The sequence below is a fragment of the Pelodiscus sinensis genome, chromosome 27 (assembly GCF_052426305.1).
Source record: "Pelodiscus sinensis isolate ZL-2025 chromosome 27, ASM5242630v1, whole genome shotgun sequence".
Taxonomy (NCBI): Eukaryota; Metazoa; Chordata; order Testudines; family Trionychidae; genus Pelodiscus; species Pelodiscus sinensis.
Genome location: NC_143078.1, coordinates 4,741,775 through 4,766,299, shown reverse-complemented (window position 1 = coordinate 4,766,299; position 24,525 = coordinate 4,741,775). Strand labels below are relative to the sequence as shown.

Here is a 24,525-nt window from a genome sequence, read left to right as displayed (position 1 = left end):
GGGGGGGGTTCTATTCCAGCTCTGCCACATACTAACATAGCATGTGGTCTCAGAGAAGTCCCATCACCTGTGAATGTTGTCTTGTAACACGTTCCCATAGCAGGGACTGTGAGGCTATGTCTACACTGCACAGTTATTTTGGAATAAGCTATTACAGAATAGTTCTTCCAAAATAGCTTATTTCGAAATAGCCTGTCTACACTGCAGGGAAGTCTCAAAATTGGTCTGAGGCAGGCTTCCCTAATGTAGATGTGCTATCTTGATTTAGAGCCCCAAGAGGAATAACTTAGAATGGCCCTGGTAAGGGGCTATTTCGAAATAGCAGAGGTGGAGCATCTACACACACCTTATTTCAAAATAGCTATTTTGGAAGAAGTATTATTCTTCATAGAATGAGGTTTACAGAAGTTGGAATAAGCCGTCCATTATTTCAAAATTATTTCGAAATAATGGAATTGCTGTGTAGACTCTCATAGTTATTTCTGAATAATGGCCGTTATTACAAAATAACTGTGCTGTGTAGACACACCCTGACTGTATTAATGAGCTCTCTTTGAGAGCCTTCTCTGAGAAGAATGAGCAGTCCTGTGGCACTTTAGAGACTAACAAATATATTCAAGGGCAGCCCGTGAGCCTAGGCGAGCTAGGCAGCTGCCTAGGGAGCCTCTGGCCCGGGCACGCGATGATGACATCACAGGGTGCCGGGGCGCCCCGTGATGATGTCACAGCCATTGACGGCCATTCAGGCAGGGGTGCCAATTGTGCCACCCCGCCTAGGGCGCCAGCTGCTGCAGCCGGGCTCAGGCCACTCTTGAATATATTATATCATGGACTTTCATGGTTAAAATCTACTTCATCAGATGAGCTGGAGTAGAAATTACAGAATCAAAGTATAAAACAGCAAAAGCTTTGTAGAAAGTGCCTTTAACTGGTGAATGCACTATAATATCTTCATTCAAACCGAAGTTGACAAAATCGATATTAATTGGTGAATGCACTACACAGGCAATTCCCCCCATCTTTGATATTCACATTTCCACATTAAAAGTTATGAAAGAAACACATCCAGCTTGACTCAATTAGTGTCATTAACACTGGTCCTCCAATTGACAGGGAACTGCTTTTGCTGTTATATCTACCCGGATTCTGTAATTTATACTCCAACTCATCTGATGAAGTGGGTTTTAGCCACGAAAGCTCATGATATATTTGTTAGTCTGTTTAGGTGCCACCAGACTGCTGAAGTTACAGACTAACATAACTACCCCTCTAAGACTTCTCAGAGAAGTCTCATCAATGAAACACTGACATTGCAAGCAGGTGAAAAGTAACATGGCGGGTTTTCCCGTTAATAAGCCACTGGCAGTAAAGTGACTAGCAAAATCAAACCTTGCATTAGTCATCAAATGTAAACCCATTGCTGCTAACTAGTACATTGCAAACACTTACAGGTCAATCAGGAGGGAAAGAGTCCTCCATCAGAGGCACAAATTTGTATTTGAAAGAAGAACTTGTTTTATGGGAACCTATTTTCCTTTCTCTTATCTCCCCAGCAGTTCTGGGGGATGTGTCTCTCTACTGTAGTGGCTTGGAACTGAGCACAGGCAGATGCAAATCAATTTCTAAGTGAATGGTGGTGGCCAAAGGAGGACCTGCTTAACAGGCCCAACTGCTTTTAATGAACTGATGAGGGAGAGGAAAAGGCCGAGGAAAGATGAACAGTTACTACCTACAGTCATTCGAGTCCTTTGTGCTGTCTGACTTACGTGCATTATAGAATGCTCAGGCTGATGTGCGTGCGGCCTGCAGGCAGGTTTATGAGATTAAAACCCAGCACACAATAAATAATTCATCAGTTTACTGCAAAACAACAAAAAACACAAAACCAAAAATAAAAAACCCTCACCCCATGTACAGTAGCTACTACCTTGAGCAGTATGATGCATGCATACATTTTAAATGCACGCCACTTTCATCTACATGTATCTATTTGATGCAAAGACATGTAACCAAACAAAAGGATGAAAATGGGGCGGGAGAGTGGTTGGGGAAATCAGCTAAGAAGCCAACAGCATGAGGCTGATGCAAAACAATCAATCCACTTCGTAATTATTCCAGGACTGCTGCTCCTACCTGTATTTCTCTGTTTGAATGTGTGTGTGTGTATGTGTGTGTGTGTGTCCAAAGAATCTTAAATCTTCACTCAGCCATCTTCACTTCATTCATATGTATATTTTAAACAGGCCGTCTTTTATGGAGTGAAAGAAGGGGCTCATTTCAGTTGCTCTTTGCTTAGATTCAGAGGGGTCACCATGTTAGTCTGTATCTGCAACAATGAGGAGTCCCGCGGCACCTTGGACTATGTCTACACAACAGTGTTATTTTGGAATAAGGGACATTATTCTGTAATAACATTGTCCACAGTTATTTCACAAGCAGTTATTTCAACATCATGTGGAAGTAATATCCTGCCAGAGGACCACTTATTCCAATGCCTGTAACCCTCATTTTACAAGGAGTAAGGGAAGTCGGAGGAAGAGTGCGCTATTTCGAAATAAGTACTGGGTAGATGCTCCCAAATTTGAAATAAGCTATTTCAACTTAAGCTATGCAACTAGCATATCTCAAGTTGTGTAGCTTATTTTGAGCTGTGTAGACGTATCCTTAGAGACTAACAGATGTATTAGTCTCTAAGGGGCCACCAGACTGCTTGCTGCCTTTGCTTACTGATGTACTTACCTGTGGAAAGCAATGGAAAATGGAGCATAAATAAAATGGTAACAATGTAGGATCCTATCAGATGGGAGAGTCCCAGGGCTTGAGCTAGGCCCAAAAACATATCCACTGCAACGAAACAGCCCCTTAGTTCAAGCCTCTCTCTCGCAAAGCCTGAGTCAGCTGGCATAGGTCAGAGGTGGGCATCTAATTGCAGAGTAGACGTACACAATCTATGTGATTTACTCAATGGCAGAGTTGGGAGTTAGAACTTGGGAATCCTGACCTATGCAGCCTCTCTCACCACCCTGCCACATTTCCTTGCTCTAACCACTAGACGCGGCACCTTCTCTACTTCAACAAGCAATAGCTGCGAGATCTTTGTTCAATCCCTAGCGCACAGGGGAAAGACGTCAGACAATGGCTTTGAAAACGGGGATGGCCGTAGAAGAAAAAGAGGCAAGAAAAACGTGTTTTCCACCCAAGGAAGTAATTCAGTGTTCAGCGCTAGTACATCATTTAAAAAGGGGAGGTGGGTTGGGAACCAATACATCTCTGGATGTCTATGGCTAGCCTGAGAGAGACAAGATGGGGGAGGTGAAATCTTTTATTAGACCAACTTCTGTGGGTCAGGCCCATTGATGGGGGGGATGGGGGCAAAGGGGACACTGTGATTCAAAGGGGCAGGAGCTCCTGCAGCAACGGTGGCGGCCAGAGCGCGAGGCCCTTAAAATCGCCACCAGAGCACTGCTCCAAGGGCTGGAGGGTGCGGGGGGGGGGGGCGCACTATACTCTGGGCAGCTGTGGGGGCTGCTTGGGGGCCCGCACAATTGACATGCTGAAAGTGGGGTGCCTTTGCCACACCAAAGCAAGCTTCTTTTGTCCCTTTACGCTGCACTGGTTTGCCCAGGATTCGGCGACCATCACTGTACATTCACGTCCAGATTTCGAGAGACTTCAGCCCCCAGTTGAAGCGGTCAGATTTTCAATTGTTCCACAGCCCTTAGGAGCTCCCATTGTCTTCAGCGGTGGGTGGACAGGGGAATTCTCCCGTTTTCAGTAACAGCTGCTAGAAGCTGAGCTCTCTGAAAGCCTGGATACCTAGGGTTTCCTTTCCATAGGGCATGCTCCACTTTTCCTCTCATCGTCTCCCCCCATTCCTTGACCCAAACCACCCCCGTGCCAACAGCCCTGTGCTACGGAGCAAACAGGTCAACATGCGGGATTTGTTTGCCTTTGTGTTTGTCTCCGGGAGGCATGGAGAGAGGCAAAATGACATGGATTTCTCACAGAGATTTTGCCACCCAGGGATTTAAAATACTACAAATAGACCAGATTTTATATTATTTTGACCTCACTATGACATTTTAAAAAGTGTCTTGGAAAAAAGGACTTAAAGAAAAAAGACACTTTCTTGACAGACATGGAGACATACAAGAACTTGCGTCCATGCCAGTAAGGATACTAAAGTGGTAAGAAAATTCAGCAGGATGAGCTAAAAGCAGGCATGTGCACCAGGCTGGGAGCCAGATACACTGGGCTATTTGCTGTGCTTGACTCCCTTGGTGGCCTCTGAAGGATCATTTAACCTCCCTTCCTCAGTTTCCTCAACACTTCTCTCACAGAGGGGTTGAGAGGGTTGATTCCCTTTTTGGTATTTCAGAGGAAGGAGTATGCATGAAGCTGGCTATGAAAGGGCATTGTACTCTAAAGTAGAAAGATCAATGCGCCTTGACACTCTTTTACCCTACCTGTGCCAGTCTGAAATTTGCCGAACAAGAGGTCTCAAAGGAAATAAAGAGGACTTAAAAGGAAGACATATTTCAGTTTCAAACATCTTAGAGACTCAAATATCCATGTATGCACGCTGGTGATGGTGGCTGGGTGAGTGTGAAGGAAAGACAGGGAGAACCGAGTTTTAAAATTATGAAGAACACTTTAGCAGTGTTGTTGTTTTTAATCTTGTTGGGTTTTTTTAAAAAACACGTACATGAGTGCTAATCAATTTCAATTGCCACAGTCCTCCTGCCTGTTTGGAGGCATTGTGTTGCCAACTACACAGCAGATGCAGTAGCTGTGGTGAGAGCTTTGCTCTCCTGTAGCCTCATGAGAAAGGTGAACAGTTTAGGGGAGTCAAATGACTCATGCTCTGGGTAAGCATAAACATGGAGGTTGGACAACATGGGGTTTAACGACTGGCCTTGTGCCATGGTGAGTGCTGAGCAAAGTGCACAAGAAGTTAACCCAAAGCTGGCACGGTGGTGAAAAGTTACCTAGGAGTTGGGGCTCAAACCAAGGAACAATCTAGTCCAGTATCTTGTATATAACAGGCCCGTACTTGATGCTTCAGAGGCAGGTGAAATAGGCAATTATGGGATAACCTATCCCTGAGAAAGTGACCTTCTAACTCCTGTTAGTTAGCAGAGGGCTGGTGCTTTATAGCAGGAAGGACTATAGCCATTCTAAAGCACTTGGTGACATTTGAGTCCTTATTCCTGTAACTCTGGGTAGTCCTGTCTAATCCCTTTTACAATCCTGCCCAGTTTTTACTCTCAAGAGTAGTGAGTTAGGATAAGTCAGGCCTTGTCTTCACTACATGGGAAGGTCAAATCAAGATACACAACTCCAACTGTGTTCATTTTACAGCTGGAGTTGACATACCTTATTTCGAGTTTCCATGCGGTCTCCACTCGCCAGGAGCAAATGCTACTATCAGCTTCCTCTGCTCCTCATGAGGGCACCCTCTGATTTCGATTTAGCTGGCCTTTACTAGACTCGCTCAATCAAACTCTGGAAGAATGATCATGGCAGCATCCATCTTCTGCATAGGGAAGACATAGCCTCAATGTGATGGTTTTTTAAAAAAATTCTTCCATCTCTTGGGTATTTCCCAGGCAGCTATCACACCAGTGCTCTAGCACCAGACTACAGGGAGTCACGTGCACTTGGAAATGTCCAAGATGAACTCCTTGCTGGTGGTGAACATTCTCTCTCATTTTTTCCATCCATGTTCAGAATAAATTTTGTCATGTGCACTGAGGCATGTGCGGACGTGCACTGCCAGTAGAAACAAATGCTGTTGGCTGTGAATGCTGTGATAATCAACTGGGCAGCATTTGACTCTCTCTTGGGTGGCCCCTCAAGAGTTCAGCTTACAGGGAAGACTGCTGATGACACAGAACAATCTTTGGCTGCAGCGTAGCTTTTCAGTATTGGTGAAAGTGGGGGAAGGGTTGGGAAGCAGGACTGAATATTTTGGCTTGTCAAAGTTGCAGCATGGCCCTGGGCAGCCACCACACAACCTTGGTCATTCTGCCTCATTTGCAAAGGGGTGGAACTTTGTTTTCTTGGTCCAATTTCACACTGAGTTTTTGGGGTTCACCAAAGTTGTTCAACATCTTTATTAATGATCTGGATGAGGGGATGGATTGCACCCTCACACGTTTGCGGCTGACACTAAGCTAGGGGGAGAGATAGATACATTGGAGGGCAGGGATAGGGCCCAGAGTGACCTAGACAGATTAGAGGACTGATTAGAGGTTTTTAAGTCTCGTCTTGACAAAGCCCTGGCCGGGTTGATTTAGTTGGGATTGGTCCGGCCTTGGGTAGGGGGCTGGACTCGATGACTCCTGAGGTCTCTGCTGGCCCTAGGATTCTAGGCTTCTAACCCAGAGTAGAAACCAGGGGAGCATCAGTGAGACAAAAACAAGTTGGTCTAAACCACCGATTTTCACAGAGTGTTGCCCCACAGCTACCTGCAAGGCAGATTGCTTTCAGCACTCTTCTGACCAGCTGTCAAACCACTACAAACATCAGTCCCCACTCTAGAGGACTGATGCAGAGGCAGCAGCGTGGGGTGGCAGAAGTGTCTGTTGGGGGGCGGGGGGAGGAAAGGGGAGGAGAAAGGGAGGTCTGAGCTCCCTGACCTGCCACAAGCTGGATCTGAGCCGGGCTGCCTGCCTGCCTGGCTCCTAATACACTTTAAATGCAGAACCGCAGAGGGGGTAGGTCCCAGACCCAGCATAACCCGGGACTTGGCCAGGCTGCTGGCCAGCCTGCTAAAAAATTTACTGGGGGGGGGGGGAAGAAGGGAGGAGAGGGAGAATGTATGTAGTCTATAGCATTAACCAATCAGCTTTCGCCGATTGGTTAATTGGTTAATCGACTCCACTATTACATCCCTATAGCATTAACCAAATCAGCTTTTGCTGATCGGTTAATTGGTTAATCGACTCCACTGTCGCATCCCTACCCCGCCCTCAGTAAAACATGCTTGTTTTGAGATGGTCCCTAAATGCCAGGGCTGGCGGAGGAGTGGGAATAGAGACATTCTCGATTCCTTGATGTAAAACACAAACAAAGCCTAATGGACTTGGCAGCTTTATACCCTGGGGCGCTCTCTCAGTGACTCTCACCCTCGGCTGGCATTGTCATTCCTCCAGAGCCTTGGTGACAGCATGGTGTGCAGCGCTCCCTCCACGGGAAATCCATTTAACCCTTCCCTGCCTCCCAGGGACTCCTTTGAATGCTCATCGGGCCATTTAAGAACAACCATACTTTCCCCTCCATCTTCCTTGCTTCCACCAGGCCAGTAGAGAAATCTGGGCTCCTGGTACACCATGCTTGCTGAGGCTTCCTTCCTTCCCATTTCATCACAGCTAGAAATTTTGGGGGGCCATGAACTTGTACAATTGTCCCCTTTCCTCCTCAGCTCTGTGGAGGCAGGGCAGCCTGGGTTACCTGAACTAGGACTTGCTCACTCTAACTTACTTCGAAACATGCCCGTTGTTCTCTTGTGCTCTGATCCCTTTTCATGAATCTCAATGAACTAATTAATTAAAAAGTGAGGAAGGCTCCAACATCTTGTGGCTGCCAATAATAGCAAAGCTAGGCTAGCTTGGGATTGCAAGAAGACTCAATTTCTGTAACAGTAGGACCCACGGTTAGGGTTGCCAGATGGTTTAACCAAAAATACCGAACACCCTCCTCCCCCCCCAAAAAAAACCACAGTGGAAAAAATTATGTTGGGTGGGGGGTGCAGGGGGAGACCAAAGTTGTTGAGGGGGAAAAAAAAAAAAAAAAAAGAGGACTCCGAGAGTTAAGCAAAAAAAATGTTAAAACAACATGGCCCCTTTCAGAGTGCATGCAGAGTCAGAATAGGGATAGGAACAGGGGAGCTGTTGAGCACGAAGACCCAGGGAACCCATTACTTTAGGGTTTTTAGTGGTCTTTAGGCTTTTTGCCAGTGGGCATTTTGTTTTCTTGATCAAGCCATAATGCAGCTTCCCCGTGGAACCAGGTAAGCAAGGGGTCCAGAGGCCAGTTGCTGAGTATGTCATAGGGTTGCCAAGTGTCTGGTATTTTTGCCTCCTGGCTGGGGAAAAAAAAAAATCAGAAAATACCAGATATTTTACATGTCCGGTATTTTTTTGATTTTTTTTTTTTAAACCAGACAGGAGGCAAAAATACCGGACTGTGTGGGTGAATACCAGTCACCTGGCAATCCTACTGAAGGTAATAGCTCTAGGGGCTTTATTTGTTGTGGTCTTGACATGAGATGCCACTTCAACTCAAGAGATGGGTGATTATTAGACAAGGGTGTAGAACCCCCTGGTTAGTAAGAGATTTCCTGGGTCCATAGCATGGTGTAGTCAGAGCAGTCCCAGGCAGATCATGTGATGCCAGCCAAAATCCTGCCCCCTTGACAACCATATGCAAGAAATTAAGCACCCAGTTTCTGAGAGCTTGCAGTTATACTAATACACCTGTCAATGGTTCTCAATGGATGGATCTCAGAAGGGTTGAGACAACAAAGCCTTCAGCATTCAAACCTGTATCCAAAAATGGGGTAACTGTACTGGAAAGACTATTCCAACGGCTGATTTTCATCTATTCAGCACAGATCTGCAGGTTCCTTTGGCTTCTCTATGTGCTGATATGAATGACTTGTGCTCTAGAGTGTGTATGTGGGCTATAATTAAGAGTAAATGAAGCAGATAAGATCATCATCTACAAGCAGAGTCATATAAGGTTAGGGCCAATGCATATTTCATTCTGAAAGGCCTACTTTAGTCCCACTACTGCATCTGGAAATCAACCCAACTGAATACAACTACAGGAGGCCCCTGACTTGTGACGCGATTGGTTCTGGGGGAAGCGTTGCAAGTCGGGGGTGTTGTAACTCGAGCCTGTATTTACGATGGGCGCTGTGCGCCGTCATAAATGCTGGATGAGGACATAAGTCGGGGGGTTTTGGCCCCTTCCGCACTTACAAAAATGGTTTTAAGTGCAGGGGGCCGCAAGTCGAGGGTCTCCTGTATCATATAACAAGGAGAAACCTCATATTTAAAGTTTGCCTTTACCCCGACAAAGTAGAATCCTAGAATCGTGGGATACTGGGGCTGGAAAAGAACTTCAAGAGGCCATCTAGTTCAGTCCCCTGTAAATGGTAACCTGAGTAATCGGATCATTATCACCATTCTTTACTAGAGTGGAGTATTAACCTGTATGGCAAATGAGTACAAGCAGGACTCTGCACCATGCATTCAGACATTCAACAGGTCAGCAAAAATGCATGTGGAACCACAAAGAATCTGAGTCACAGCAGTACAAATGTCTTATGTTTCCTCGGCACCTTTCATCCAAACCTGTGCCCAGGCACTTTGCAGACGACACACATGCTGGAATGGCTACAGGCAGCACTGAAATACAGCCACAACCACAGCAGAACATAACCGGCTGTGTAACAGCTTACAGCAACACTCCAGAAGGTTAGGGTAGGATGTGAGGAATACCATCATCTCCAGTTTAAACTGCCATGCTAATTTAGGGATGGTAGACAAAAATGTAGTTGTCTGAATTAGATTTTGGATGGGTCACCATGACAAAAAGCCCTGTGACTGAGAAAAAAAAAATCTCCGTATTAACCAAGATCCCAGGTTTATATTTTTTCCTAAAGTCTTTATGACCTGGACTAATACAGCACCTGCTGTGAGAAGGGTTCAGAGAGACGCATGCTATCTGTTGGATTACCAATAGCATCTTCGGTTTTTCTTTAGAGATCTCCTAACCAAGTACATATGATCCCATGTAGATTGTAAGATCACTTGGGCTGCAAGTCATCCTATGAATCAGTTTTTTTCTTGGTATAAATTATTAACAGCATGATGGTGAAATATATTTATTTATTTGCTTGCTTGCAATGTCTGTAGCACTTCAAAGGTCATTTATTCTTGATCCCAAACACTGCCTTCTTTGGCAAGCTGAATTGAAGGACACTTCACTGATGTATTACACCTTATCTCTTGGGATAGAATACAAGATCACTTTTTACTGGTGAGTCATGCAGTGAGCCTGGTCACTCCATTCATCCTGCTGAGAGAAAACTGGGAATGCAGCAAGGGGCTTAGCCCCAAAAGGGAGCAATGTGAAAAAATGGAGGCGGTTGCAAGGAGATTTTGCAGCCAGTCAGGAAGGAGAGCTGCAAGACTAATGAAGTTTTTAGCTTCACAGTCTGTCTCCTCCCTGGAAAATTAACACTTAGTCTCCCATTCCCTTTATTTCCACCCCGCTCCCACATATGACCCGCCTGTGCCCTGGAAACACAGTAGAGAACACTATTGTGAAACCCATCACTAGTTCCCAGTCCTACGTGCCTTACTCAGGAAACTTCCTCAGTAGCTCAGGATCAGGCCTAAGATCGATATCCATGTTAGAGGAGGTAGAAAGTATAATTGTCACATCAGTCTCCCCATCTACTTTAGCTGAGTTCCAAGGATGCAAGTTTTCCATCAGGAAAAAGACAACTAGCACAGCGACATTTAGCTTGAGGCCCTATTAATAGCCATCCTAATTATATGGCTGCAAATTTAATTCATAGCAATGGTTAGCGTCAAAATCAAAAGGCAACACACATCAGCATTGGTGGACTTGCATAAAGCCCATAAACACAGAAGAAGCAAGCCGACACGTTCGCCCCCTGCAGTTGCTGGTTGTTAACTGTTGCATTAATGTCTTTTCTAAGTTTGCTTGATGGAAATTCCTTTATCACAAGAATCCAGGCTTCTGAATGGTTATATCTTTAATATAAACCTCCCACCCCTAAGAAGCAGGGGTCTTTTGAAAAAAAAGATATTGGACTATCAAGTTGCTTGGAAAATAGAGTCCCAAGTACTCATGCTTTATCCAGTAGGTCTTGGCCTCATCAGCACATTTGCTTTGTATGCACTTAAAGAAAGCTTGTGAAGAACAATGGTTCTCACAAAAAGAAGAGGCTGCTGGGGACCATACATGGGATAATGGGCTGGGCTGGTCCATTGTGGGAAGCACTGGGGGGAAGGGAGGGATGGAGAGAAGGAATTCCAAGCTAAAAGAACAATGCGCACCAAGCATGAAGTGGAATAGATTTCACTGCCGGACCCAGTCTATAGAGACTAGCCCTTTAGCAATGAGCGCAGAAGTGAGAAAAAGAGGAGGAGGGTGGGTTTAATTAGTCTTATGTTAAATTTCAGAAGTGGGGGACACCAATTTCCAGGGGAAAATAGATTTGTTAGTTAATCATAGAGTAGGGCTTTGCCACCTCCCTCCTAACACCCCAGCATTCAAGGAAGGCAGGCAGCTTTCTGTGCTTTTTATTGCTCATGGAAGTAGCTGGGCTGACAGCCATATCCATCATACCCCTCCAGTTCTGCAGAACAGGCACGAGCACAGCCCACACGAGGATACGTTCCACCTGTCCCCACTCCCCCCATGTGCCTGGTCTCTGAGACACCCCTAATAGTAGCCACCGGGGGAGTTCAGTCATCAGCATCCATTCACAATCCTCGGTCGCACTGCTGGCGAAGGCAACACAGAGCCAGCTCGTGCCACCGGCGGTGGCCGTTCTGTGATGTGGAGCCACGATCCTGCTGAGAACTGGAATGAGTCCACCGCAATTCCTTTCACCTAAGTCAGAAACTTCCCTGGTCTGAATTCAAAACCTAACTCTAGCGGGGGAGGGGGTGTCCTCAAACCCCTTCCCCACACCCCTCCTAATTTAGAGCCACAGAAGCTTTTTCCTTCCAAACCTCTTGCTAAGTCCATGGAACACCCTGGAGGGGAATGTATCCTAGGGCAAAAGGCCTATGTGGTCCACTCTAAAAAAGCTCCCTTTAGTCCAATGAAGCCTGTTCTATCATACAGGATAGGGTGTGGAAATGACAGAGATATGGTAAGAAAGCACTGTGGCAGACTAGCGTAATTGGAAACTCAGCTACAGCAGGATTGAATTAGTGAGGCTTGAATTGTGCCCAGTCCATTAAATATTTGTTCCCATGACTCACGCCTGCGAGGGGAGCTTTTAAAGCTGACCTCTGCTGGTATGTTTTTCTTGAGAGCCCAATCAGACACCTCGCTGCCACTTGGAGTGTTAGTAAAGCATTATTTTCAGATGTCGAGACCTTCTACCTGCCGACAGCACGCTTGGCAAAGCCATTTCTCATGGTAAAACCTCTTGGCCCAATGCCACTTAAAAAAATACAGCAGCAGACTTGCTGGAATTCAAAGTTTGATTATAAAGAGAGTGAGAATAGGCACACCCTACCAGATTCCCCTCCCCACTCTACCATCCGACTCGGGGAACTAACCCCAGGGCAGCTACGCTCTGAGGGCTGGGCATTACAACTACAAGAACAACTCCCACTGAAAGGAGAAGGAGTGTGGTTAAGAGAAGTATTATCAACTCTTCCCACACCACCTGCCTACATTACTAAACATAGGTAGATTGTGTGAATACTCCAAAAGCTGCTTATGAATCACAAAAGAAAAAGGCACCAGCCAAATCCCTCTTGCTCCCAGCACTGTACTGCAGGAATATACCAGCTCCAGAAAGACGACTTCTTTAGCCACATAAGCTTATCAATTGCTTCCTCTGTGGAAATGGACGTTCACATTTACCAAACACTTCAGGCAAACTCGCTGCTGACAACCAAGCTATTATTCACTCTCTACCATAGTTTCCCCAGGTGAAAAAAATTGAGATAACATCAACCCACGTGCCGGAAGAAAGAGGGGAAGCATGGTGGAGCATCACTGTGCAATCAAAATGCTTTGAGGTCTTTGCCTGGAACATGCAGAGTCACATGAACAAAAGTCAATGACTGTTTTGGCCAGCACAACGTGCCTTCCGCTCAGTTATCAAGACTAGCATGTCTTCTCTATCTCCCTGGCTTCAGAAAGAGCACCCTTCACACTCGCTATGGACAGCGCTGCATCAAGAAGACACACTTCCCCTCGTGTCCAGTGTTCACTAGCGATGTCACAATGCCTCCCCCCATCTTGCAGGACAGATGCAAACTGTAAATAAACCACCCAGGCTGGCCTTCCCCAGCTCTGGACCCTTAGAGGATCATAAAGGAAGAAAAGAAACCACAAGCTCACTACCAGGAGTCTGGGAAATAAGCCAATCTCATTACGGGGGCAAAGCGTTAAGCTCCCTGTTTCGGAGACCAGAAAAACCAACCTCCTCCTCTACTGGATAATAGTCAGCTATGGTAGTGGAAGCTGAACGGGAGGAATGAGAGAAGACGTTTAAAATACAATGCATCACTGGGATACAAAGAAAATCAGCTTTGCTGGGCTGGGGTGGGAGACGGAGAGAGCTTGAAAGGTCAACAGGATCCAGCAAATTGCAGCAGTCATTAAATATTTACTACATATGAATTCTGACAGGTCCAGCCAAGTACAGAAAGGAAAAATTTCCACTTGAGGGAAAGGAGCTTAGCTGAGCTGACCCAGCAAACTCTTCTGTGTAGTATTAGAGACACCGAACATGCCTGGTTGGGAAGAGTTAAATCCGCTCAGCTGGGTGATCTGATTTTACACAACACAGTAGCTGCTAGTAAGCAAGGTTTGCAGCAGTCCTGGGTGATTTACAGCAGAGCAGCCATAAAGGGGAGTATAATGTGATTGTGACGTAAGCCTTTGCTGGGCTTTGGAGATCTCGGCACTTGAAGGAGTCAGTCTCCTTTGGGAGAGATGAGCAGAGAGAGGCACACAGACAGACGCTCCTCAGGAATTTCAGAGGAGCCAGCTAGCTGACTAGGAAGTAGGACATCACTGAATGAATGTGGCTTTTTTCTTCTTCTTCTTCAGTAAGATGAATTCTCACAGGGGAAGCACGATACATTCAGAAAATTTCATAGCTGGCTCTCTGACTCCTCCCCTCTAGGGAAATCTCCAAACAAAAAGTATCCCTCAAAAAGGAGGGGATTGGACCCACCAGCTCCTTTTTAAATTAATGGAGATTGCTTATCTCTTAGAACTGTAAGGGACCTTGAAAGGTCATTGAATCCAGTCCGCTGCCTTCACAGCAGGACCAAGTACCATCCCTGACAAATTTTTGCCCCAAATTCCCAAATGGCCTCTGCAAGGATTGAGCTCACAACCCTGGGTTTAGCAGGCCAATGCTCAAACCACTGAGCTATCCCTCCCCCCTTTTTACATTAAGCCCCCCGATAGCTCTCAGAAGGCAATGGCTTTCAGTCATCCCTGGTTGGTAGATTGGCAACTTGGTAATAAAGACGACAACTTTGCAGGTACACGTTGATTCTCTCTAGTCCAGCACCCTCGGGACCTGACTGGTGACAAACCAGAGAAATTGCCAGACCACAGGAGATCAATATTGTCCTAGCAGCATCACCAACTCTTCCACTGCTTGCTCGGCTCAGACATTTAAGGGTAAATTAGAGCTAAATAGCACAGAACACTGAAAGCCCAAGACTAGTGGCTGTTAAACTTCATAGGACCACAGGAAACTTGACCACACCCAGGCTAAGCAGACATTTGACTAACTAAAATCACGCTGGACCACGGGTGTTTCTGGACCAGACAGTACCGGACTAGAGAGATTCAACCTGTACATGGCACGTCTCCTTTGTAGATCTTACCATGCTTTACAAAGGCAAGCAAAGCATTACTATCCCCATTTTACAGATGGGCAAACTGAGGCACAGATGTGCTAATGGCCTGGTTTTCAGGGGTCCTGGGCACACTGCGCTCCCATTGATTTTAGGCCCTGTGTGTCCTGCCTACAATTACAGAATGAGTCAGTGTGTTAACTCCCAGCCAGATCCGCCAATGTCCTAAACACGGTGCCGTCTCTGATGGGCCACACTGCCTTCTTCCGAGGAAATGTGGCAATGATCCAGACATAGCATCAGGCACCAGGTGCTGCTAGCCAAAAGGGCAACACTAAAAAGAAACAGGACTTTGAAGGGGGACCCTCGGTGGGTCATGACGCTTAAATTTCCTCCCTCTTCTCAGCGAACAATCATCTGACAATCGAAAGACTTGGTCACCTTAGTATTACAGTTCACTTATTTCAGAACTCCGGCTTAGGCTGCTTGGCTTTTCTCTCTGCTCCTAATTCCAGTTTCCTGCCCTCTGCTCTGTAGGTGTGGCCGGAAGCTGCACCGGACATAGCTGCATCTGAAACCTGGAAAGCCAAAGCGCCTCCTTCCTCTGTGCCTGTCAGCGTGTGTGAAAACAAGCCCCGGCTTCCCAACCAGGGTATTGCCAGAGATCAGGTCAGAGCCCTTCCCCCTCCTTTTCCCTTGCGTTATTTTTTTCCCTTGGCAGATCTGTGTTAATCTCCCAGAAACTGATGGATCAAAGCTTTTCCCATAAAGATTCCAGGGTTTTCTAATGGGCTGTGCACAGGCTAATAAGGGGCCGTGCTTAGATGGCACAGACATCAGTCCAGGTGTGTGCGTGCGCGCGTGTGTGTGTGTGAGAGAGAAATGGCAGAGTCCCACAGTAAGAGGCAGACTAGAATGAATATCCCCTAGAAAGCTGTTTTTGGATCCAAGGAATTTTATTGTGATTCATGTAATTAAGGGAGGGGGAAGCAAGTTTAATTCTGGGTTGCTTTTTCTTTTTGGTAGTAGAATTCCTCTCCCACAGCACACACTCAGCCTCTGGTGAGAGCCAAAGGGACCTTCTTCCTCCCCAGCGTGTCACCGTTCCTGACAGCCAGCACAGGGATGTGATTCTGTAGCCAAGGGCTTGGACAGAGACGCAGGTTCTGAGGATGCTCTGAGGGATTTGCTTGCTCTCTGCCCCCAGCAAGACCTTTGTCCCATCTTACGCAGTGCATAGGAGTGTGGTTGCCCTCTAGGGGTTGGGTCCAAAGTCAGGATCAGAGACCAATTACAGGAGACCTTACTGAGATCGAGGGAGAGATGCCTGGCGTTTTGGACCAGAAAGAATTGTGCTCTAGTCCTGATTCCCCCCTGGAATTTGTGCATTGACAGCACCTGGATTGTTGATATTGAAGCCAAGATGTCACCAGTCTTCTCTCCTCACTCACCACTCTCAAGTCCCTTGGGAGATGAGCCACGCCAAAGGGATAAGCCCTGGTCCTTTGGACTTCGGCCGTGTCGCACATCTAGTTAGAGCTCTACAACTTCTCGGCTGGAGGTTATGAGGCTATTACAGGGGTAGGTGGTCGACATTTGGTGGCTTACAACATGTTTAACTACTCCACTGAATGGTAAGAGAAGGTGAGGGTCTCATCAACTTCAGACAGTGCTGAGAAATGTCGTATCAAGGACGTTCAGCAGATGCCATGAAAGGCTTGGACCAAACTCGCACATTGCTCGGCACCTGTTTGCCATTGTTCCAAGCAACAGGTAAGTCTCGAAACTCCTCCTCGCCTCCAGCCGCTTCCCACTAATCGAACAAAACTGATCAACGGGGACAAACTTATTCTGCCTCAGAAGGGAAGTTGTTTAAAAGGTCTCCACTGTGTAAATGGCAGAAGGGATTAAACCAGGCCAGAAAGACGGTTCCCTATAATCCTACATAATTAATGGGATGTGATCCTGCTCAATACATTAAATACCCAACATGCAAGCACAAGATGTTTGCTTTAACAGCCTTTAAATGAGACTCTCCTGCCAGCCAAACACAGTAAACAACATGCACCTGTCATTCTCTACCTGGTTGGCGGGGAGCTTGACGGCATATGTGTTTGCAATGGGCTGTCTGAGGGGAGTCTGTTCGGTTGATTCTGCCATATAGCTGCCGCAGAGCGAGCAGGGGCTCGGGGTGAGCTGGGGTGTAGCGGAAAGGTTGGTACAGCCATGCCCCAAAAAGGGTCACACCAAGAGTTGCCTTTGCGCCTCGTCAGAAGCCAAGGCTGCAAATCAATGTACGGCTGCTCAGCACTCAGACTGCAGTGAACAACCATTAATACATTGATGCCACTTACAAAAAAATGCAGACATCCAACTCCAGTATGTGCTTGCCCTGGTCTCTTCCTGGATAGGGGAGGGAGATGCTTCCTGCTCTTTATGGATACCCATAACAACTTCTCTCTGTCTTGCCTGGGTGCTACAGAGAATGGACGTTCAGGGGCTACATTTAGAACTCACCCCAGAAGGAGTTTCTGCCTTCAGTTGAGCTGCATGATCCGTCAGTCATGCTGAGCATCTGACTTGAGGTTGGATTTGGATAAGCTAGCTCTGATTTTGCACCCAAAAATAACTTCCCAGCACAAAACCACGCCCTCCGATTTAAAGGCTGTGTTGAGGTCATGTAAGGCCTCCAATAAGTGGATAAACCCTGCCTCTTTTCTGATGCATCCCTATCATTCCTGACTAGCATTGCTTAGGCAAATGAACCGAAAAAACAGGAGTTACCACTCCTCATTTGGTTACCTCAGTCTTTCTTCCTTTCCTATCTATTCTGTACGCCATATAGAGTAAGATGAGCATTCGTGGGCGAAACCTGGGTTTTACCCACGAAAGCTATATATTTGTTACTCTCTAAGGTGCCACAGGACTAGCTGTTTTTAAAGTTACAGACTGACACGGCTACCCAGCTGAGACATACAGAGTGAGCTCTTACATGATTGTCCAGTACCCAGCAAAAGGACATTCCTGACTGTGGTTCCTAGGGCAAGCGAAATACAAATGAAAACAAATAATGACATTGCAGCAGAAACACTACTTTCCCTGTCTAACATATTTGAGTGACGATTTTCATGTATCCCCTGATAATGCCAGGGTTGAACAGTTGTGCAGTGGAGGACTGAAGGGGCATCTGATTGTGGGCCAACAAAATGCCAGAGTAGGAATTAGGAGGAGAAAGAGGTCTGTTGTTATGCACCCCATAGGTCCGTTTCCATTCTGTGTTTAACGCACTGACATCCGAGGACTGGTCTCTACTGTAAACTTACATCGCTAGAACGGTGAAAAATCCTCATCCCTAAACAATGCAGTTGAACCGACCTAACCCCAGTGTAGACAGCTCTATGTCCAGCTCCGCCAACTGCTGCAGCAGCTGGAGCACCCGGGACCTTTAAATTGCCTCTGGAGCCCTGGCTGGCATGTTCCAGGTGCCCCAAAGGGCTGGCTAGGTCTCAGCCCTGCCCCTTCCACGGGCATAGAACCAGGCTCCTTCCCACCAATCTCACTGCAGCCCTGGCTATGTCCACAGATGGGCCATCTCGCATGGAGGTGGATTAAGTGCACTCATGTGAGAAGCTCCCCTGTCCGCGTTTCAAGCACAGACCTGCGCCCTGAACAAAAACACTGGCACCAATCTAGGGATCATTCCACAGGAAGAACTGGATTAATGCATGTTATCAGCATTTGTATCAGGCTTAGCATGGGCTTTACAACCTCATCTTCAAAAGGAGGGTTTCAGAGGAAGTAGAGAGGAAGGCCAGTTCAATCACAGAATCATAATTTTACCACAGCAAGGCCTCCTGCTCTTTTGAGGGAGAAGGAACATGGGGTATTTCTTTGCCTTGGGCAACTAACCCTGCTTTTGTGATGCAAACAGGAAAGAATTTTATCTTGCACAGCCGATCAATCACCCAGAGGTCCATGGGAAGGGTGGGAGGTGAGAGGCAAAGCTACAGCACAGAGAAGTAATATGACTTTGCCCTGAGGCTTAGTTTCCCAAAGGCAGCCAAGTTAACCCATTCACGTCTCTTCAAGACACAGAAGAAGCGGTTGCACCATATATCAGCCATTTTCTTGCCCTCTAAGCAGGGCAGATAGGAGGAGCAGAGCTGTGTGAGCAACTGGTGTTTTTTTTTCCAGCCATACAGAAAAATAAAATAATTACAAAGCACGGATTGGGGTGGAACAATGTTCACCTCTCAGCTTCTTGAGCATTAAAAAATAATTAAATTAAATCAACCAATATGTAGTTTGCATTGAGGAGTCCTCTCAAATCCAAAACATAAGCGGATTATTTCAGATCTTTATTTAGCCAAAACAACTGGACAAATCTGACTGGAATTTGCAAAATGTTTTGGTCAAACTAAATCTGCATTTTTTGGTAAAAATTTTCTGTCAAAAAAAATTCACTCAGCTCTCTCCTGGATTTCTTAACAGAGTCTTCCCTCCAGGGCAGCTTCTGTAAATATCTGCTGAGAGAGAGAGAGATACAACAAGCACACCATGAGAGATCTCTGCTGACTCGGATTGACACAAGCACCCCAAGAGAGTAACACTAAATCCAGGGCTCAAGCTGGTGGCCACCAATTAGGATGAAGCCAGAATGAGACTCATGACTAGACCTCACCATATTGTATATTTGCTCAACAGTGATTGTTGTGTTGAAAGTTTCAAATCCCACTGGGTCAAAGAGTAAACCAGCATGGCTCCATTGATGTCAGTTGGATGATTTACACTAGCCAAGGATCTCTCTTTACCTTCATACTTTGTTTTGCTCACTAGTCCTAGGAGTTAGGAATAAGAAATCCCTAGGGCAGTGTTGCGCAACCTGCAGCTCATCAGGTTTCTATGTCAGGCCTGTGAGACATTTTATTTACTGCTGCCCACGCACTGGGAGGGCCGGCCCACAACATTTTGGTACCTAAGGCGTGGAGCTCAAATGATGCCCCCATACGCCCTCACTTGGGTCCAACTTTGAAAGGTCTCAATTCTTCCTTCTTCTTGTTCTACTCCTCTCATGGTACTGCTCTGCTACCTACATATGCACCAGCAGCAGACACAACTTTCTATACTCTGGGTCCTAATGCCCCTCTCCCCCCACCAGTCTGGCACCTGAGGCAGCCACCTCGGTTTGCCTCATGGTAGGGCCAGCTCTGGCGCAGGGTTGCCAGATTCCACTGATTTCCATCTGCAAAGTTTTTTTTTCAGATGGTTATTACTAAAGGGACATGCATGTCAAGCAAGAGCATGGGAAGAAAGGTGCAGGCTGATTGCACAAACATTGACCGTGAGTGCTGTGTGCTCCCTCTGCATCCAATCACAGTGCTGCTATGGTTCAAATCAGCACATCCTGCAAATTCTAGGTACGCAAGCGTGGTAAGCACGACGACCTTATTCTGGGAGACCGCCTTGGCTACGACAATCTTGAGGCCACTGGAACCCTGGAGCTTTTTTATTGTGATGGGTGCTGCTCAAAAGGCATGAATGGAAATGCTGTAGGCACGAGGCCTTCCAGTAGACAGATGGTGAGCACCTAAAAACACACACTCTGTGATTATGTGGGCTACCAAAAATTGAATTCCTTTGTGCCCCTGTCGCAATCACTTTCTGGTAATCTTCTAGCAAGCTACTTGGATCACAGAAAGTTTAATGGAAATAGCAAATTGGTCCACTCAAAAAGGATATAGGTCATATTCACCCTGGGAATCGGGATCTAAGAGTTATTACTCTTCATTCAGCCAGGAAGCAGAAACACTCTCATAACCGTGTCATGTGCCGCACTAACAGAATTTTGGGCACTGGCTATGTGGAAGGAGACGCTCATGCACAATCTACAGACCAAGCAGATCATGAATCAATTCAAAATTATCCATCATAGCCCACAGATGATTCATAAACAGAAGAGTTTGGACCCACTGAATAAATTATTTGTGCTGATTTACTACTTGCCGAGTTCTCCCTTGCAGCAGCCCTGACCCAGTTCCTCTCTGGGTTCAGTCCAAACCACTTCAGAGCCAAACTGACACTGGCAGCACCTTCCCACAGACAGGTCATGTGTTAAGTAGGAGGGAAAAAAGCATCCCCTCTCAGCCCTTGATTCCCAACAGACAGCACAAGTAAGTGCTGGAGTAGTTCTGGAAGCCCATTGGATTCTTACAAGGAATCATCCACTCTACAGTGGCCACATTGGACTGACTTAGGCCAGGTCTACACTAGACATGGAAGGTCGGCTTAAGGTACACACTTCAGTTATGTAAATAACTTAGTTGGAGTCAATATACCTTAAGACAAGCTTGGTGCGGTCACCACGGTGGGAGGTCGACGTGAGCAATTGCAATTTACTTCCCTTACTCTACGCAACTGCAAAGAGTACCGGTACTGACTGGGGTCCCCAGCATAGTAAACATAGATGTGGCCTTAGCAACACTGCTGCTGGACAAGGCGGGCGAGGCAGTATCTTTTATTAGATCATCTTTTAGCGGTGAAGGAAACAAGCTTTTGAGCTCCACAGAACTGTTCTTGGGGTCTGAGAAAAAGATCCTCAATGTAGCAGAGGGAAATATAAGGTGGAACTGATTGTTCAGCATAAGGAGTTAACATGTTTTAAGAGGCAGGTACTGTAATACCTCTGCAGGGATAGGAAAAAGGAGGGTTAGTGGGCTAGAGATCGTTATAATGAGCAATAACCCACCCTCTCATGGAGTCCTTGATTTTTACTATCTAAAAAGTTATGAATTTAAGCTCCCTCAGGCTTGTCTTTTGCAGGTTTCGCTGAGGAGGAGGACCGAGAGGTTATATAAGGAGCAATTGGTCTGTGAAAATTGTTTGCCCATGGGTGAGATGGTGTTTTAAATCTTTTTGGGATTTCTTGTGTGAGTTCACTCAAGAGTGTAGTGCTTGGCTCATTCCACCCAGTAGAGGGGTATTTAGTGCAGCAGACGAGGTATACCAATGTTGTGATAGGTGTATGTGGAGCCCCTGTAGCTTGAAAAAAATGTGTTATGGGGGGTATGGATCCTTGTGGCAATGGAGATGTGCCTGTGGGTTTTCTGTCTGTGAGGGCAGAGACTGGGGCACCTTTGACTTGGTGGGTTCCGATCTGTGGGGAGTTTGCTTTGGACCATGAATTTGGCACTGTTTGAGAGCCAGAAAGGAGGGTTTGGAAAGGAATTCTTTCGGGATGTGGTCACCACTGAGTATGAATGGTAACTGCGTAATGACACCCCATATGAATTCCAGGGTGGGGTCATAGGTGACAACCAGGGGTGTGTTGTCACCAGGCTTTCTGTTTCCTGTAGGTGTTTCCCGGGCTGTTTAAGCAACTTGTTATAACAGAAATTGGTCCTATAAAATTGTTACCTCAAATTATTACCTCAGTCTCTAATATCCTGGTGCCAGCACAGATACACCACCACTGCAAACAACAATACACCTGTGGCAGGTACAGAGTATGTGACAGCCAGTACACTGCTCAGACCAATATTAACTGTGGGTGAATGGAATGGCTGACTGGAAGCAGAACTCAGTCCTGACAAGAACTCAGCTGCACGCTACTTCCTATTGGCTTATAGGGATTTCAAGTCCCACAGCTTGGTGAAATGACAAGACATTGCCTTGTCTGACTAACTTACTTCTCTTCAAGGACCCGAAAGGACATTTTCCGCAGTCTTGGACTTGCCTCCAAGCTCTGTTCCAGTCCAACACCTGGCATTTCTGGGTTCTGAGGGAGGCTACATTAAACGGTGCCCCATCACCAGCTCAGATGCAGCAGAGTTTGCTTCACATATCCACTTGCTGAATTCCCTTCCTCAATAAAAGCCTCAGGCTCTCTCATATGGCCTCGTAACGGGCTACTCAGAAAGAGCCTCGGGAGAAGTACAAAGGGGATGGCCACCTGGCAGATCAGTGTTGCTGGGGAAAGGGAGATGGCCCTCACCCAGGTTTTCTGGAGTCACAGGGGCAGCCTTACCTTCTTGAGCTTGCCACTCTTGGTCCCCACGAACACTACGCTGTAGCCGTTATAGACGTACGAAGCGACCGAGGTCATCCGGTCGCGGTTGGTGGTGAAGAGGGTCACGCCCTCGACCGGTGTGGAGCCGCCCAGGGGCTGGTTAATATCCAGTCCGCAAAAGTTGTCGTCGATCGGGACTGGCTGGAAAAAGACAAGGCATTGGGCAAGGGTGAGTGAGAGACAAGCCCAAAGGCAAAGCCCTCTGGATCATACAGAACTGAGCGCACAGTCCCAACCATGGGGCGAGCACACCCAACTTCCCTGCACATCGCTGGGTGGTCACAACAACCTACATACAGCAGGTTTATCCTCCTGTGAGCTGAGGTCAGCCCCTCTTCCCAGCACAGGAACCTCTCTCCTTATTGTTGTAGGCAAAGCAGCTGGGGGGTTGGCATGGGCATAGGCCACAGTGGTTTCACTGCACGCTAGCTGCCGGGGATTGGCGAGAATCCCACAAGGTCACTAACAGAAAACCGGAGGGGAAATGGTTTCATTGACTCCCTTGACTCTCTCCTCCTTATTCTGTCCTCCTGGTGCATTAGAGTCCCATACTGATACTCTCTCCCCTCTCAATGGTCTTGGTCTGATTTCTGGAACACCTGAACTTTCCAGTCAAGAAACAGGGGCTGTCCGGAGTCTAGCATCTCTGAAATAATCATCAGACCAGCAGCCTTTTCAAGGCTCTGAAGACCATTCGAAGAGATTTGCTCTGAAGACCATTTGAAGCTTCTGTATGAACCAGAGAGGTCACAGCAGAGCAACCCAAGCAGTTCCTTTCTCCCCATCCCACACCCCCAGAGCTGAGCATGAAGTTTCCGCAGCATGGCTGATCTGGGGGTGGGAGGGAGGAGGACAAGGAGGGAAAAAAGAACCAGCCTTGCTCACATGACCATACCGGGAACACATCTCTAAACTCGCTGTGCTGGCCCATGCACACGCTCCGATAGCCATGTTCGCATTGCCTCAGACAGTCAGATCCATTCGTAACATTCAGCTGCAATTCTTCCTACCCCCTCCCCACTTTCTGAAACGGCCCAGGATCGGCGAAACGGGCCAGCAGAGAGTCACACGGCCGGAGCCAGCTATTGCCTTACACCACTAATGAGCCCGCGCAAGGCGTGCTGGGATCAGAAGCACCAGCTGGAGGAAGGGCAGGTGTCTGCTCTCCAACTCTGCCCTCTGATCAGAGAAAGGAAGTTGCCATTTCCGCCTCTCTGCTACTCATGCCTTCAGGGGAGCAGCCACCTCCCTCCTGTATAGACTTCAGGGCAGGTTTTCACCCTTCCCACACGAGCAGGATTCAGGTGCAAGGTGCCAGCCAGACTGGCTGTTCTGAAGAGGGACTGTGTATTCATCCCTCCCCACATAGGGAATGGACCCTAGCAATGCAGAATTCCCATACTCCTTGCTCATCCCATCCTATTCCTGGAATACCCCATCTGACCTAAAAGGGTGTTTAGTGCCCAAGCCTGCCAAACTACCCCAGGGTCCATCGATTCAGTGGGGTCCAGCGCTTCTAGCCACTGACTCTGCAGCAGCTCCAGGTCCCTTTCAAGTTCTGTGGGAGCACCAGAATGCTACTCTGTGCAACACTGAAGGCTGGGAGGGAGGGGCATGTCATAGTCTGGGCAGGACTAAGGGCTGACTGCCCGTGGCCCCACTCTTTCTGCCCCACCCCTTCCTGGGGCACAGAGCTGGGACCCCCCCCCACACCGCGGCCTCACTGTTAGTACCTAACAGTCTCCTTTCGAGACAGCATGATCTAGCACAATGCTCTCACCCTTTTTTCATTTGAGGACCCCCCCCCCCCAGAAAAGTTGAATGGAGATTTCACCTTTGGAAGTCTCAGAC

The 24,525-nt window shown here is 47.1% G+C and overlaps 1 protein-coding gene across 3 annotated transcripts in view; it reads right to left on the bottom strand.

The window, feature by feature from the left end:
• PLXNA2 (plexin A2) overlaps positions 1-24,525 on the bottom strand; it is a 324,357-nt gene that overhangs the window by 264,697 nt on the left and 35,135 nt on the right. For all 3 annotated transcript variants that reach the window (XM_075909971.2, XM_075909972.2, XM_075909970.2), the window contains exon 3: positions 22,633-22,815. In XM_075909971.2, coding sequence (XP_075766086.2) covers positions 22,633-22,815 — 183 coding nt within the window. The remainder of the gene's footprint in view (positions 1-22,632; positions 22,816-24,525) is intronic.